Source organism: Echinops telfairi, unplaced genomic scaffold (genome assembly GCF_000313985.2).
Source record: "Echinops telfairi isolate 266 unplaced genomic scaffold, ASM31398v2 ScPeMD7_7425;HRSCAF=8463, whole genome shotgun sequence".
Taxonomy (NCBI): Eukaryota; Metazoa; Chordata; class Mammalia; order Afrosoricida; family Tenrecidae; genus Echinops; species Echinops telfairi.
The window spans coordinates 7,226,385-7,243,009 of NW_022111325.1; the positions used below are offsets into that span (position 1 = coordinate 7,226,385).

Here is a 16,625-nt window from a genome sequence, read left to right on the forward strand (position 1 = left end):
GGCTGGGGCAGCAGGCCGGGCAGCTGGGTGCGTGAGGGGTACACTTCCAGGCCTGGGCAAGGTATCATGAGGGAGGGTCAGTGCCCAAGGCTGGGGGGTTCAGAGACCCCCGCCCCCGTCCCTCCCACTGGGTTCTCACCAGAAGTGGAGACGTTGGCCGTGTTGCTGGGATCGCTGACATAGTTGCCGGCAAAGGCCACCAGGCGGAATTCATAGAGGACATCCTGGGGGGACAGACAGACAGAGGGTCAGGGGCAAGCACTGCTCACCCAGCCCCACTAGGAAGTCTTCTCAGGTGGGAGGGAAGGATGGTCGGAACAGGGTGACAGGAACACCCTGGGCATTGCCAGGGAATGGGTGGGGCTGGCGAGCAGCTGGGAGGACCCTCTCCGTGGGTAGCCCCGCGCACCTTGATGAGCCCTGGAACCAGCAACTGCGTCTCCGTGCCTCTCACGGCCCTGTCTAGCACCTCCCAGCCCTGGGCGCCTTGCCGGCCCTCCAGCACGTAGCCATCTAACTTCTTGGGGACCAGTTCTGGGGGGTCCCAATGCAGGAGCACCCCCCGAGGTGTCCTCACTGCCACCAGAGCTCGGGGAGGGGACAGGGGAGGCGACGCCTCTGTTGGAGGAAGCCTGGGGGCAGCTGGTGTGGTAGGAAGGCCTGATGAGGGAAGACAGGAAGGTCAGAGAAGAGACCCCCAGCCCCTCATCCTCCCAGGCTTCCCACAGCCCCCACAGCCCCATCTCCCACCCACCCACCCCTCTAGACTCCAGGCTGCTCTCTCCTATCCAGGTCCTTCCACTGGGCGTTCCCTGCCAGCCCATCCCTGGCCTTGCCTCCGCTGCTCTGGAGTGACGGGGCCTTACCTTCAGGGGCACACAAGACAATCTCGCTGAAGGGCCCACTGCCCAGCTTGTTCTGTGCCAGGATGCTGAACTGGTACTGGGTGTGGGGCTGCAGCCCTGGCACTAGGAGGTAAGCAGCTCCCACGGGCACTGCCATGGACACCCAGTCATAGTGGGCTCGATCAGGACGCTTGGCTCTGGAGGGGGCAGCGGGAGGAAATGGGGCAGGGCACCTCAGGAACTAGGAAGACCACAAAGTCCCCTCCCCAACTTTCAACCATCCAGGTCTCATGTCTTGGGCCCTGAACCCTTACGGTTCTCTGGAAGCAAGGCAGCAGAGTTGAAGCAGGACCAGAGATACAGGAAGGTGCCCTGGTGCTGCAGTGGTTACATGCTAGGCTGCAATCTGAAAGGTCAGCAGTTCAAAACCAGCAGTATCTCTACCGGAGAAAGAGGGGCCTTTCTACTCCATAAAGAGTTACAGCCTTGCAAACCCACAGGGGCAGTTCTACCCTGCCTTGCAGGGTCACTATGAGCAGGCATTGACTCAATTCTGGTGGAGAGGAGAAGGAAAGAGAGCAGGGGAGGGAGGCATGTGGCAGCCATGCCTACACAACTCCACAGGGCACCAGCACAGGAAGTGTAGGGGCGGCGGGGAGGGGGAGGCAGCAGACACAGGAATGGCAGGGGCACTCACAATGGGGTGTACCAGACGCTGAATCTCTGCAGATAGCCACCATCGAAGCCAGGCTCCCAGGAGACGTTGGCACCCTTGGGCAAAGGCACCACGGACACATTGGTGACAACGTGGGGGCTGGTTCCTGGGGAGGGGAGAATGCAGTGAGGGGTGGTGGCCAGGGTCTTCAGGGAAGATGGAGAGTTAAGGGGCATCTCAGGCCTCGCCCCTCCCTCATCCTCCCAAGGGTTCCTCCCCACAGGGGTCACAGAACGGTTTCCCGTATCTCCTGTTTCATACGGCTCCCACTCGCCAGCTACTAACCCAGCACGTAGACATTCGTGGAGGTGGCCACTCGGGCGACAGCATTGCTGGCACTGCACTCCCAACGCCCGTGGGCCTCCTTGGTCAGTGGCCGTAGAATCAGGCTGCTGTTGCTGTCCACCTGGGCCTGTCCCTGAAGCCCCCGGCCCACCTACAGAACCACTGGTCAGCCCTGAGGACACACGCAGCCACCCCTCACCAAGGGCGCCACTCATCTCTCTAGACAGCTCCAGCTTCCTCCCCGCCAGCCTCCAAGAGCCCTCTCTCAGTCACAAAATGGCCCGGAGTGGGGTGGGGTGGGGTGGGGTGTAGGAGACCACAAATACTGGCCGAGCAGGGTCAGGAAGCTTACCTTGGTCCAGGAGATAGCAGGAGGAGGGTCTCCTTGGGCAGAGCAGGGGATGAGTAGCTCCCGCCCTACTTCCTGGAAATATTCCTCCTTGGGTCGTTCTATAAAAGCTGGGGGAGCCTGCAAGCCAGGCCTGGCATTGGGAGGGGGCACTCTGTGGCCTGCCTTACCCTGCTAGTGAAAGCTGGTTACTCCCCATCGCTGGGGCTTCCCGTCACACCACATGTCACTCACTCTCTAGCTCATTCTTTCCCTGGCTCTCGGTTTCTCATGCTGCGACAGAACAAGGGCTGGTGGCTGGGAGAGGTCCCTTGGAGATGTCCAGCCCTCTCCAGGATACCCTGTGTCCTCCCCTTGGCTCGCTATCCTTAGTGGACCCCAGAAGGAGGCCGCACAGTCAAGGTTGATGAGTCCATGTGGTTCGGGTCCACTTCAGTCATTTGTTTCCTCGCTGACTGTGTGGACATGCTCTCTGCCTGACGTCCCACCTCCCCTGCGCCATCTGCCAAAATCTGTGGATGGCAACTCACGGCTGCTACTGGGGCCTCTACCTGAAAGCCAGAGACTTAGGAATCCCATCCCCACAAGTCTGTCCACTGCACTCTGTCAGCCGGGCCTTGGTAGGGAGGCACCCTTCCTCAGCCCCCTGAGCCACTTCTGCTACAGGCCCTGGCTCACCCTGGCCTTACCTTGAGCAGCACATGGGTGACCGGGGAGGGGCCTGCAGTGCCAAGACTGTTGTAGGGGGTGCAGGAGTAGTCTCCCAGGGCATCCTCGTTTCCCAGGGCAATGATCAGTGAGCCTTCTGTGTCCTGGGACCAGCCTGGGAACTGAAGGCGGGTGGGGCGGGTGGAGGGAGAAGAGAAGACAACCAGAGGGAGACTCAGGTGAGGCCCAGCATTCGGGGGAAGGGGCAGTGTGAGAACCCACATCTAGGCATGTCTCTCCACAAGTATTTCTAGGCCTGACTTCTCCCTAGTTCCAGCGCCTCGTTGCTCAGTGCTGCAGAGCAAAACCAAAACACCAAGGCCCCTGCCACCGAGTCACTCTGACTCACAGCGACTCTAACAGGACTGAGCCGAACTGCCCCTTAGTGTTTCAGAGGCTGTCAGTCTTTAGGGCACCAACAGCCTCATCTTTCTCCGAAGAGCAGCTGGTGGGTTTGAACCGCTGGCAAAACCTTAACCCACAGCAACGCGAGGGCTCCTGTGTAAACGAGCGTGGCAGCTGTGACTACGCAGCTCAGAGGGCACCAGGCACAGAGAATGCAGTCTGGATGGTGCCCCCTAAAAGTGGAACAGATTCCCCAGGGACTCGCTGTTACGGAGCGGTTCTCCCGGCATTCCACAAATACATTCGGCATTTGCTACCGCAACCAGTTAGCTAGGTGGTGTTCAGTCCACTCTCTGGGTCTCAGAGGAGGGCTGGGCTCCAGTGGCTGAGCATTTCTTCTGACACATCTCTGTGAGGACTCGAACCTCCCACCTTTGGGTGAGCAGCTCAGCATTGCATGTTGTCACTGCCCAAGGGCTCTTTTTTCACCTCAAACCAGTTCGTTTTCCCGGCACCCTCATTTAAACTGGGTTCCATACTCCCCACTGTCCCTCTCTACACACTTCTCACGCCTGGCCTCTTGGGAAGACCCTTCTGTCTGGAGATGACGGTTCCCCCATTGTCCTGTCTTCCTAGCTCAGATTTCAGAACTGGGCCATTTCAGCAGCCTCTGGGGCCCTCTCCCTGGGGCCAGCCGCTCCGCTTCCACGTTCCCGCACCATCTCTCGGACCACTTCCTGCGCCCCAGACACCTTAGACACTTTGTTTGGAAAGAAAACCATTCAACAGAAATTCACTGAGTCCAGCTAGAGCCGAAGCCCTGGGGACACTATGACTCAGAGGCCCTCCTGGCCTGCTAGGGACCTGTCGTCTCTGCAGACAAATAAAAGATCCCAGTCGCCTTGGAATGAGGTAATATCCACCGTTCTCCCCTTTGGTCCCAACCTGTTTGTCCAGCTTTCTCTGCAGCACCCCGTCCCCATTAGCACTGCCGTCCCTACAACCACATCGGAGAACTTGTCACTCGGACTATAAACACAGGATACTATGTGCTGCCCCTGGGCTCGGGTTTCTGCCCGTCCTTCCATGCCCACCACCAAAGCCCCAGCTTCTGCTGCCCATCTGTCCTCTGCCAGCCATAGAAGAAGGCCCTCACCACACCCCCTGCCTTCCAGCATCCCTGCACAGCATCTGGGTTGCTGTCTGTTGGGGACTGAATTGTCCCGCAAAAGCATGTGTTTTTAATCCAAAGCCCTGTACCTGTAAAAAGAAAATCACCCTGGTTTCCAATGCAGTCTTGGAAACCCACAGGAGCAGTTCTGTAGGGTGGCTGGGAGTCGGAATTGACTGGGTGGCAGGGAGTGGGAGAGTCATCCCATTTGGCACCAGTGTTTCTTCATTGGGTGGATGAAGCCATACCTGGAGGGTCGTGCCCTGAACCGTACATGCATACGCTTTGCTTTTGAGACCTAAAAATAGCACATTAGGTGCAAAAGCAAGCTGGGGAGCGCAGGTGGGGAAGACAGACTCTACATCATGTGAAGATCAGCACAGAACTGAGGGACAGAAATGGAAGGGACAAGAGAGTCAACAGAGAGGGCGCCTTCCCCTAGAGCTAATGCCCTGAATTCAGACTCCTATATTGTTGGAAAGGAAATTCCTGTTCATTAAAGCCGCCCCCCCCTCCCCCGAGGAATTTGTGTTATAGCAATGCTAAGAAGTGAGGACACTGCCCTACCCCCAGTAGGCTGGACCCTCTGTGAGATGATGCCCTTTTTGCCCCTGCTGAATGCCCTGCACAGCACCTGGTAGGAAGGGCAGGTGGTGCCGTCATGGAATTACACTTTGCCACAATTACACAATGCCACCCTGACCACCCTTCCAACCAGAAGACCACCAAGCTCTCCCACTCCTTCCCGCCACCCCGAGCCGGTACCTGGTCCAGCTGCAGGGTCCGGCCGTCCTTGGTCCAGCTGACAAAGAGCAGCGGGGGGTTGGCACGAACAGGACAACGGATCACCCCTGGCATGCCGACTGGCAGGGGTGTCTCAGGAGGCATGGCTATCACCTGGGCTGGGTCTTGGGTGGGGGGAGGGGGAGCATTAGCATGTTAGGTGGGTCTTGGGTCAGGGGAGGGGGAGAGGGGAGGTGGGACAAGGGAGGGAAGGAGCTGGGTGGGACTTACAGAGCACGGTGAGGTAGGCCGAGGCCGAAGGCGGGCGCAGGAGGCCATTGCTGGGCACACAGCTATAGCGGCCGGCATCGTCGGGTGCAGCCGCCTGCAACCGCAGGCTCCCATCCACCAGGATCCGCACCCGGGACCGCAGGCGGCTGCAGTATGCGAGTGTGGGGAGGAGGCGTTCAGACCCTGCCAAGCCACGGGGCTCCTCAAAACGTGCCCACTCGCTCCCCAGGCCCCACCTGATGTGGAAGACGTTGACGCCGTCTTGGAACCAGCTGTAGGTGAGGTTTGCAGGATACGCCTCGGCCTGGCAGGCCAGGGACACGTCCTGGGAGGCATTGACCGTGCTGTTCTGGGGGGGCACCACAATGACTGGGGGTCCTGAGAGGAGTACACGGGAAGGGAGCCGGCTCAGTTCACATTTCTGCAAGAACCAGAGGGCCCTTCCATAGCCCCTCCCAGCTCTGCCCTCGGGGCTCTGGGGGGGGGGGGGCGCTGCAGAGACCTGGGGACAAGCAGAATGGCCCCCTGGGTGTAAGGAAAGCACATGCTCCCCTCCAGTCCACAGGGGCAAGTCACTCACCTGGGTTCCCTCACCTACAAAGTGGAGGTCAGTTCTAACTGTCTGCTCCACTACCCTTGATAGCGGTCAGCTGTCTCTTGGCCGAATCCAAGTACTCGATAACGCACCCTAAGACGCTGCAGCATCCCTGACTCGGGGGTGGGGGGAGGTGGGTATAGAGCTGGCATGTTCAGACCACCAACTACATGCCAGGTACTCTGCCAAGCACTGTACTTCCATCAACTCATTTAATGGCCCAGGGACACCTTGGGGTAGGAGTCACCCTCCCCTCGTTTGTAGATGAAGACATTAGCAATCAAAGGCAGAGAGATGGCTAGGTGACTTGGCAGGGAAGGCAAGATTCAAAGCCAGGCCTTCCTGATGCTCAAACTCAAAAACTCACGGCCACCAGTTGATGCTGACTCATAGCGACCCTATCGGAGAGGTCAAAACTGCCCCCGTGAGCTTCGTGCGCTGTCACTCTTCATGTGAGTAGAAAGCCCTACCTTTCTCTCAGAGAGGCTGGTGGTTTTGAACTGCTGACTTTGTAGTTAGCGGTCCAACGCCTAACCATCCCTTCACCAGGGCTCCTGATGCCAGAGGGGGGAAAGAAGAGGCTTTACAGCAGTGGTTCTCCACCTGTGGGTCGTGACCCCCTTAGGGGTCGAACGACTCTTTCACAGGGGTTGCCTGATTCATGACAGTAGCAACATGACAGTGATGAAGTAGCAACAAAAATAATGTTATGGTTGGGGGGTCACCACCACATGAGCTGTTTGAAAGGGTCACGGCATGAGGAAGGTTGAGAACCACTGCTTTACAGCCTCAGAAACCCACAGGGGCGGGTCTATCCTCCTGCGTTGCTATGCGTTGGAACCGATTTGATCTTACTCACTGCACTCACCTTTCCCACCGCACCTGGGGAGCAGGCTTCGTTTCAGGACTCAGTCATCCAGCCTGCCCCCATGATGGAGTCCAGACCTCACCCTTCTCAGTTTCCCCCCAGAGGGAAGCTGGGGGCCAGGAAGTACTTACTATATACCAAACACTGCGTCTGGTAGCTAGCTAATGGGGTCTGTGTAATAATCTGAGCAGTAGGTAGAAACTCATGAATTGACTCATAGCGACTCCATAGGACAGACTGGAACTCTCTTTGTGCAGGAGCAAAAAGCCCCATCTTTCTCCCTCGGAGCAGTTAGTGGGTTCAAACTGCTGACCTTGTGGTGATCAGCCCGATATGTAAGTGCCACAACACCAGTGGGTGTGGACCCTTAATACGGATAAGGGCTTGTGCTCAGGAAGGTTAATGGATTCAATATCAGCATCCATGCCCTTTCTACGTCACCACAAGGTGGGACACTTCATATTCACCCATTTACTTTTAGCATTAAGATGCTGGTTTGGGAGCAACAGCCTGCATTGGGAGCTGCCTCACTCTGCTGGGACCACTCCTGTCCTCCGTCTCTGCCCACTCCTGCTTTGTGCTACTGGCCACCCCCCGCCGCCGGTCCAAGTGTGCCTCCCTGGCTCCCAGCCCTCCCACCGGCGAGCACCTTGCACCAGGAGCTGGGTGGCGTGGGTAGCGCTGCCCTCGGTGCTGGAGGCTTGGCAGGTGTAGACGCCAGAGCTGCCCCGCTCCACCTTCTGGATCCACAGCGTACCATTCTGCACCTGGGGAAGGAGTTCCTGAGCAGGGGGCTTGTCCCGCCCACCTCAGAAGCTGTGCTCCAGAGTGACCAGCAGAGGGCGGCAGCAACCCAGGCGCAGAGGAGCTAGCCGTCAAGGTCCAGCCCCTCCAGCTGAAGAGCTCCCAGAACCCCATCGACTCCTCTGGGTCGGCACCCGACTTGCTCAGCCCAAGGTTCATGCGCACCTGGCCCTGGCCAAGGTCCTGTCCTCGGAGCTTCCAAGTCACATGTGGCTTGGGGCTCCCGCGGGCCACACAACGCAGGGTGACGGGCTCCAGCTCCCGCACTTCCAGCACAGGGGGTGGTGTCTCTTGGAATTGTGGGGGCGCTGTGGAGAGATGGGGGCGTCAGGGGCTATTGCCACAGGGACTATCAGCCCAGAGTTCTTCAGAGGACCAAGGAGACAGACCACTCGGGCCTCAGCCTGCCTAGCTTCAAAGCAACACCAGCCCAGAGCCACCTTGTCAGCTGCACCCAGGGCTAGCCCTGGCCCCCACGCTGGCCTGCCCAGCCTGGGGAGAGCACAGGCTGAGTGTTCCGACCAACGACCAACGGGGAGAGCTAGGTGCCCTCGGGCCAGCACTGCCCTGGAAATAAGGAGGCCCAGCTTTCTGCACACTGGGGGCCTCATCTTTGAGACCGGCATAATTATGGCCCTGCTCTCCTTGTCCTTCGTGGCAAGAGAGAAGGAAGGAATGACTGGGTGTAAAGGAGTTTTGAACAAAACAACAGTGCTGTGTGTATGTACACTCCGGTTCACCCAGGCCTGACACGCCCCCCTCCCTCACCCTTGCCTCCAACTGCCCTCCTATGGCCAGAGAGGTAGGGTAGAAGCTGTGGCTCAGACATACAAGCCTGGAGCCCACAAGGATGACTGGGTATCGATTTGAAGAACTGAAAGGCCATGCGGATGCAGGAAGTGAGCGTGCAAACTTGGGTGCCAGCAGGGTGCAGCCCTGGAACCGCCAGTGGGTGGAGGCAGAACGTCCTCTTCCCCTCCCCGCTGGCCACACAGCCCCCCAGCCTCATCTCCATCATCACGGCCCCTCCCCACCCACCGCCTGTGCCCAGCTTCATACAGTTGACGGTGAGATGCACCCAGGAGCCGTTGGCAAAGTCGTCCTCGGGGCGGTGCTGGTCCAGGAAGAGCACTCGGCACTCGTACCAGCCCTGGTCTTCGGCCCGGAGGCCCTCGATTTGGAGAGATGCCCCCTTTTGCAGCCGGACACGCCCTGAGGGAGGAGCGCCGAGTCATGGGTGCTGAAGGGGACCAACCCCCCTCCAGCCACACTGGCCCTTCTCAGAGGTCGGACCTAGGCCATTTCTCTCAGGGACCCGGTTAGGGTGGAGCTCAGAAAGGGACAGATGGTGCTGGGGTTACTGGGAGCATGTCCTGGGTCCCACCCTTGGGGAGGGGGGGAAGTATTATGGACAAAAGGAAACCCCAAGGGGCAGAAGGTGGGCAGAAAGCTTCACAGATATGCCCACTCCCAGGAATGTGGAGGGAAAGGGTCGGGAGTCCCCCACTCTGGAGTTCTTTGGTGGGGGGGGCGGACTGTGGGCTCCTGGGCCTCCTCCTACAGAGGACTGTGTCCCTAGAAAGCTCAGCAGAGTTTGGGGCCCTAGCAGGGATGTAAACCTCCCCTGTCAAAGCCCCTAATCTCTCAGGGCTATTATCAGAGGCCTAAGCGCCTTAGGGTGGCCAGAGTCCAGCCCAGCCAGGCAGCGAGTCAGCAGGCCCTGCACCACCACCCCCACCCGCACTCAGCCTGCAGCTGACTGACCAGACACCTCGTCCCCACCCTTAGTCAACAACCGTCCCACCTGGCCCAGGGTGCCCACCCAAATCCCTCCACGCCTTGCCCTGGCTGAGCCTACGCCCCAGGCTGCGTGGGGTGGGGTGGGGTAGATAGAGGAGGAGCTTGGCAGGGCGCTGAGTGAGAGAAGCTGGTGTGAGCTCCTCTGGGCGAGTCATTTCACCTCACTCTCAACCTCGGTCTGTTCAAAACACAACACAGTGGGGGCGGGCAGGGAGGCAGGGTGCAAGAGAAGGCAAGGCAGGCTGCAAGAGAAGTCAGGGCAGGCCTCCAACTTGGTGCCCGGCATCAGCAGGGGACAAACATGGGTGGGAGAGCAAATGAATGAGCTCAGGATTTGAAATCAGAGCCCTGGCCCTTACCTGATAACCAACCCTCTCCCCTTTGGCCCCCACCCTCTCAAAGGCCGCTGTGCCAGGGAGAGCACACCATGAACCAGCCTAGCCCACCAGGAACCTGGCAGCACCTGGATCTGCCAGCCAGTATCCCCCACCCACAGCTCCCTGCTCAGTGCTATTAGGTGCTGTAGATGGGCTCCCGGCAACCCCATGCGCCCACTCTCAGATCCTCCCACCTACATCGTCTCCTTCTCTACATCCAGGGAGCCTTGCCCCTGGTACTGCCACAGCCCACTCGCAGGTCTCTCTGTCTCCGGCCCCCCACCCCCACCCTGAACTTTGTGTTTCTGACACGTGATCTGCATGAACTTTCCTGGGGTATGCAAATGCAGCTCCCAGCAGCTCCCAGCCGCCAAGTCCCCAAGCTGGGTGCCAAACCCAGTCAACCAGGCTGTGGTCAGCCTGCCGCTGGTCCAGAGAGGAGAGATTCTAAAGCTGCCACTGGAAGCGCCCCTCCAGCCTACTCCCTCCCTCTCCCAGTGGGGAGATCTTCCAGAGATGCGACCTACGTCTCCAGTGTCCCCATGTCACCATGGAGGTGGGGGAGAGGCTGGCTTTGGGTCTCAGGCAGGGGCCTCAGTTCTTCCAGAAGGCATTGCAGAGGTGTGGCCGCTCTAGGATGGGTGGAACTGGGTGTTTAAATCCAACCCGGGAGATACGCAGGCCTAGCAGGCAAATATTTAACACACGCACACCCTCCATCCATCATTCTCCAAATCCCGACGCTGCCTCGTCACCCAGCCCTGGAGACCCCAGATGGCACCTTCTTGTAAGCACTACACCTCAATAACGTTTGACTCTGGCATTCAGCTAGCCCTTCAAAGGTGGAAGAGCAGAGAGAGACTGAGGGTTGAATGGGAGCCATGCAGGATTAGGCACCATCACCGTCATTAATCCACACAAGAATTCCATTAACGACAAAGGGACTAGTATCGAGTTTCCTTCCAAGGCCACATGGCCAGCAGGGGACAAAGCCTGGCTTTCTCTCTCCTCCCAAAGTGTGCTCCCCCTGTACACAGGTGTTACAACCAGGTGGTTTTCAGCTCAGTGTCGGAAGTAGGTGGCAGTCCCCAATGACTGTCGATCAAAATGACCAATAGAGCAAACATACTGTCCATCCTCACTTCCCTGTGAGATCAAGCTTTCTAGACCTGCAGATAGAAGTCCCACAGCAGCGCAGTGAAGCCCAGGGCTACTAACCACAGGTTCAAATCCACCCAGAAGCACCTACATGGGAACCGTCACCGTCACTGAAAACACAGCCCTGCTCTGCAACACCCGGGTTCCCCATGAGTCAGACAGAGTAACTGGATGGCGAAGAGCAAGCAGTGCTGAGCCCTCCAGAGGCCCGAGCCGACCTCCCAGAGACTCGCTGTCCACCTGCAGGGCCAGGGCCTGATGGTCTTTAGATCCCTTCGCCTGGAGGCCTGTGTTACGGCAACAGGAGACAGCCTGTCCTCTCAAGTCCTCAGAAGGCAGGTAAGCCGTTTTTATGTTCACACACCGCAGATTCACAGAACACACAGGGGTTCAAGAAATAGTGCTCATTGGGCCCAGCACTCTCGGAGACGGTGAAACAAGAGGCGTATGTATGTCGTGGGCTTCTGTGATTTTATACACAGGGCTTTGAAGGGTAGAAGGCAGTAAGGGACATTCCTGTAGGGAGCTGGGAGCTCTAAGTGGGAAAATGATACTGGATTTTTGTCAAACAACTCAAGACCGAGAAACCCCTTACACTTACACTTTCTGGGCCATCTTGAGATGCCCAAGAAACACAGGACCGAAGGGCTAGCAGAGTCAGTCTGAGCTCCACCCGGGAGAGCTGGCAGAGTCAGCCCAGTCAAGCCTTCCTCTGAATGCCTGCGTCCGTCACATTTCCGATCACACCCTACTGCCACGGTTTACCAAGCGCTCTGTGCCAGGCTCCACGCTGGACACTTTGCACACCGCCAATAGTTGGCATTGGTCTCCCAGCTGAAAGATTGATGGTGTGGACCTAGCCAGGGCCCCGGTGACGTAATGGTCACACATGGGGCTGAGAGCTACAAGGGCAGCACTTCACAACCACCAGCCACCCTGCAAGAGAAAGCCGAGGCTGGCTACTCCCATAAAGTGAGTTTCAGAAGCCCACAGGGCCAGTTGTACCCTGGCCTGTAGGGTTGCGATGAGCGGGCATTGACTAGATGGCAGTGAGTTTGATTTTTTTGGTTTTGAGTGGCTTTGTGGAAGAAAGGCTTGGTATAGGCTGTTTCCCTCTGGGGCAGTTCTACTTACTGTCTAACACACGGGGTCACCTGCGTGGGGACCCAGTCAATGGCAAGGGTCAGTGAACGCCAGTGCATGGTCGTGTCTTGTGGGATACCACAGTCACCAGCTTTGAACTACACATAAGCCCTCACTGATCGACCGCGTTAGACTCCAAGGCCCAGGTCCTTATGCAGAACTTGGTGTTGTGCGGAAACCTCATCCGTGGGTGACCGCCTCGGATCACAACATGGGGATGATGACATCTTTACAGAACTGCCAAGTTACATCACTGCATGAGCGCTGGATTCCCTCGGAACATGAACTCCAAGCCGCTGAGTCAGGGCCCAGCCAAGCTGACACACCACCTTAATTCCCGTAACCTCCACAGCCAGGCTTGCGTATCACCTCGCATGTCTGCATCCATGACTGCCAGACATATGTCGTCACCGTGCAAAATAACCAGATGCTAGATTTCTTTGGTCTTGTCACCAAGGGCGAGACATTGACTCAGGAGATAGTCAACAAGGGCGGAATAGATGTATTCTCCACATCCAGTCTCCTCCATCCTAGAGCCCTCCAAGATTGGAAAAGCGTCCCCTCCAGGGGTCCATCCCAGAGCTCCGGCTCTTTCTCACTGCTTCTTCACACACTCCAGGCCCCAGCCTCACACACAGCCCCAGGCCCATCTCCCCCTCACTTGCCCAGGGGATTTATGACAGTGCAGCATTGTCCGTTGCAACCTCCACCTCCTGTTGCTTAGCAACTGCAATGCGGAGTCCCCCTACACAAAGGCGGAGAGGCCCCTTCTACACTGTGAGGCAGAAAAAGGGTTAATGGACTCAGGGGCCTCCCTTGTGAGGGCTGACTCCCCAGACAGGCTCAGGCCAGGCCAGAAGCTCCGGCCTGGGGAGTGGGATTGGTGGGTGGGGATGAGGGGGCGCATGGGAACTGACGGTACAGGTGGAAAGACAGTCCATGAGGTTACGGTTCACAGCCCTCGGTGCTCAGCAGAACAGCATAGAAAGGAGATTGCCGACAGGTGGGCAAGGTTTCCAGCCATGAGGTGGCCTGTGTGCTGGGGAGAGACGCACACTAGGGATAGGGCGACAGCAGGAGGAAGAAGAGTTTCTGACACCCCTGGTACACCCCAGGAAAGCCCACTCCTCCACCCACAACAGCCCCAACCTTCCCGGCCGGAGGGAGGGCTAGGGGGTGCACAGCCATTGCTTCTCCTCTTGTCCTGACCAGGCCCCGCCCTCATCCGCTCCCACGAGGCTACTCTAGACACACGCACACCCGCTAGGCTGCTGGCCAACAACTGCCCCGGTTTGAAATGGGCTTTTCCCTTCTGCAACTGTGGCGCGTGCCCTGACCTGAGAACTCAGCCAATCACAGGGCTGCTCCCAGGATTCAAACTAAAGCGAGAACGGGTCCGGCTAGGGCTCTCCTGGAAGGAGAGGGAGCCAGACACTGGCTGGCCCTCGAAGTTTGATGCCCCAGCAGCCCCAGACCCATTTTTAGACTCCCTCGGAGTCCTGGCCGCCCTGGCCCTGCACTAACCGCTCAGACGAAGGCGGCCTCTGGGGAAGGGAAGACAGACTCAGAGACTCTAGGGAGTGGTCTGGGGCACAGCCAAAGACCCCTGGGGAGATCCAGGTAGGGCCCACCTGCAGCGGCAACCCTGCCCAGGCCTGTCCATTGACTGATCATCTGGGCACCTGGCCCTCCTGGCCTACCTGTCGATGCTCACACTCCTCTGTATTCAGAATCAGGCTGATCTGCCACTGGAGAAAGCCAGGGGCACCCACCCTGTGCCCCCACTGGTCCACTCCTCAGCAAGCGTAGAGTCCCCTGAACTAGCATTCATGGGGCGTCGAGCAGACACCACACCAGGGCCTGGAACCGGGCCAAGTGGGAGACGACTGACCATGATGGGGCCCGGGAAGCTTTGTGTAGAGGGACGAGAGGCAGGAAGGACATTTGTACTGGGGCTGCAGTGTCCCCTTTGGGATAGATCGTGTGGGCACCGCCATGCCTTCCATGCAGGCATGTACCTGAGCAGAGCAGCCGTGGGCAAACGCTGCTTGGAAGCAGAGCCACGCTCAGCAGCTCTCCCGCAGGGGCCTGGAGATGAGCCTAGGGCAGGGACGGGGGTCTTTAGGAAGGGGTCTTCCCCCCACCCTTCCCGGACCCCCTTTGTCGGTGTCGGCTCCCTAGCTCCCACCTGAGGCGAACTCTTACCCACGTAATCAGGGTTGATGCGGGGGGAGTAGAGACCAAACTGGATGAAGATGGGCAGCAGGAATCCAAAGCGCAGCCACTCGACGACATGCAGCGGGGGCCGGCCAGCCGTGGGCAGGTCACAGCCTAGCACGGTGCTCTCCCCAGCCCGGCCCACCACTGACACCACCTCAGGTTTCCCTCGACCTGCAGGATGGGTGGCAGGAGGACACAGTGGGGGTGAGTCAGGGCTGGGAGGAGAGGCCCCATCAGTACCTCTGGGGGCTCACTAAGAATTCCCAAGATCTCCAGGCCTAGCCCTACTCCTCCCCTCCCCTCATGTGCTCCTGGAGAAGTCCTTGGGGAGCCCCCACCACCCAAGGCTGGACAGGAGTTCTTAGGACCCTCAGCTCACCGTCAGCCCCCTGGCTGATGACCAGGCTGAAGATGGCCAGACTGAGGCACCAAACCATAGCCCGGCTGGCCTGCTCTCCTGGCCCCCCCTGTCCACAGAGGCCCAGACGGAGGGGCCGAGGGATGGCTGCAGCCCAGCAAGCTGGGAAGGTTGCTCTGGTGGGCCTCAGGGAACGGGTTTCAGGTCTCACTCCTCTCGAGAGTTAGGGCTTGACTCATTGACCACCAGGGGAAGCTCTTCTCGGGAGAACCATCAGCCTAAACGCAAGATACAAGGCAACGTTCATTGGTGGCCAATACCAGAGCCCAGAAGAAACATCACAGTGAGAGAAAGGCAGTAGAAGAAACAGGAGGGCAAACAAAATAATGACGGGGTGGGGGCACACATAAACCAGTGATCTTACAGCCCAGCCCCGCCGCCCGCAGACAGAACCCCATGCCTCACTCAGCCTCCTCTCCCTTCTCTTCCAGGCCTCCTGATTCTAACAAGGCTGCAGGTAGCAGCTCTCTTCTGCCATCGAGCTGACTCCTGATTCCAACATAGCAGGTAGAAGCAGTATTATTATCCTCTCCACCTCCACTGTGACAAATAAGGGCCTTGAGAATGTGAGAGCGCTTTACACCCTCTAAAGAATTACCGTCTGGGAAAACCACAGGGCGGTCCCACCCTGTCCTATAGGGCTGCTATGAGTCGGAATCTACTTGATGGCAGGGGCTTGCTCAGGGGCCCAGGGCTAGTCACCAGCAACGCTTGGATGAGAACCAGGTCTCAAGATCCCGAGACGGTGGTCCCCAGGGTGTCCCCACACAATCCCTGGCCCTATTTCCCTAACTTCTGAGAGGCACCTAGAAAGAAGCTGGGGAGGGGAAGCGGCCTCTTTTTCCACACAGCCTCCCAGCAGGACTCTTCCTTCAGCAGGCAGCTAGTCGGACTTGAAGGAGGAGCTGCCTCCCCACCTGCTGCTGTGAAGGATCAGGCAGCATCCTCCAGGTCTGGGCAGGTCCCAGGCAAGCAGTTTGGCACCACTTCCCTCTCAGGATGCTGCCAGGCAGCCCTCCCTCTGCCAGGCACCAAGGCCCACGCGCCTCACCCAATTCCACCCACTCACTCCCCTCCAGTATCCTCCAGGCTCGGGGATTTCCCAAGGCCTGCCTTCACCTCAGGGCAGGCCCCACTAGCCCCAAAGCCTGGGAGTAGCTGGGGTGTAGGAAGGGAGGCCTGGGGCTGGGAGACAGTGACAGCAGCAGCCCTGGAGGCCTTAGAACAGAAACAGTGGGTTTTCGGGGAGTAGGGAGGAAGGGTGGGGGCTGGGGGAGGGGAGAAGAGAATTCCTATCTTGGGTAGGCAAATCCAATTGGACTCTGCTCTGGGCCCGCTGCCCAACCCTCTGCCTTATCTCCTGGACTGGCTATAAAACCACCTCCAGGACTCTAAGCCTGATCCAGCCTCTAATTAATGTCCCAATATGTCTAACCCCTAACAAATCACCAGTAACCATTCCCTTTGCTTCCCGCCCCTCGCTAGCCCCTCACCCCATATTTACAGAAAACATCTTTTCCCAAGCATGTAAGAACCTCAAGTTTTCTCAGGGCTCAGTTTCCCAAGAACATTAGTAAGCAAGGAACCCCCAAAAAGGCCTATTCTCCATATGATCTTTCCAACTCCTCTGCCTGGCCCCTCCATTTCAGCACCTTCCTGGGCCACTACCCACACCCAGCACTTCCTTCATCCTCTAATCCCAGGTGTGTTTATTTCGTCCAGTCCCCACTAGATTCCAGGGTCTCACACCTGATGCCCAAGTGCCCAGGTACGCCGTGCTCTGCGCCCCACCACCACCACCAAAAGCTCC

General features: G+C 58.4%; 1 protein-coding gene across 1 annotated transcript in view; it reads right to left on the reverse strand.

The window, feature by feature from the left end:
- Window positions 1-15,029, reverse strand: part of IGSF9 (immunoglobulin superfamily member 9) — an 18,130-nt gene extending 3,101 nt beyond the window's left edge. Inside the window, exons 1-16 of the mRNA XM_045298371.1 lie at window positions 14,777-15,029; window positions 14,383-14,568; window positions 8,759-8,911; window positions 7,865-8,007; window positions 7,545-7,662; window positions 5,669-5,810; window positions 5,433-5,578; window positions 5,184-5,326; window positions 2,884-3,024; window positions 2,198-2,314; window positions 1,846-1,996; window positions 1,543-1,666; window positions 867-1,042; window positions 410-660; window positions 140-224; window positions 4-52 (exon numbers count right to left, since the gene is read on the reverse strand). Coding sequence (XP_045154306.1) covers window positions 4-52; window positions 140-224; window positions 410-660; window positions 867-1,042; window positions 1,543-1,666; window positions 1,846-1,996; window positions 2,198-2,314; window positions 2,884-3,024; window positions 5,184-5,326; window positions 5,433-5,578; window positions 5,669-5,810; window positions 7,545-7,662; window positions 7,865-8,007; window positions 8,759-8,911; window positions 14,383-14,568; window positions 14,777-14,834 — 2,183 coding nt within the window. The 5' untranslated portion in view covers window positions 14,835-15,029. The remainder of the gene's footprint in view (window positions 1-3; window positions 53-139; window positions 225-409; window positions 661-866; window positions 1,043-1,542; window positions 1,667-1,845; window positions 1,997-2,197; window positions 2,315-2,883; window positions 3,025-5,183; window positions 5,327-5,432; window positions 5,579-5,668; window positions 5,811-7,544; window positions 7,663-7,864; window positions 8,008-8,758; window positions 8,912-14,382; window positions 14,569-14,776) is intronic.
- Window positions 15,030-16,625: the final 1,596 nt, after the last annotated feature.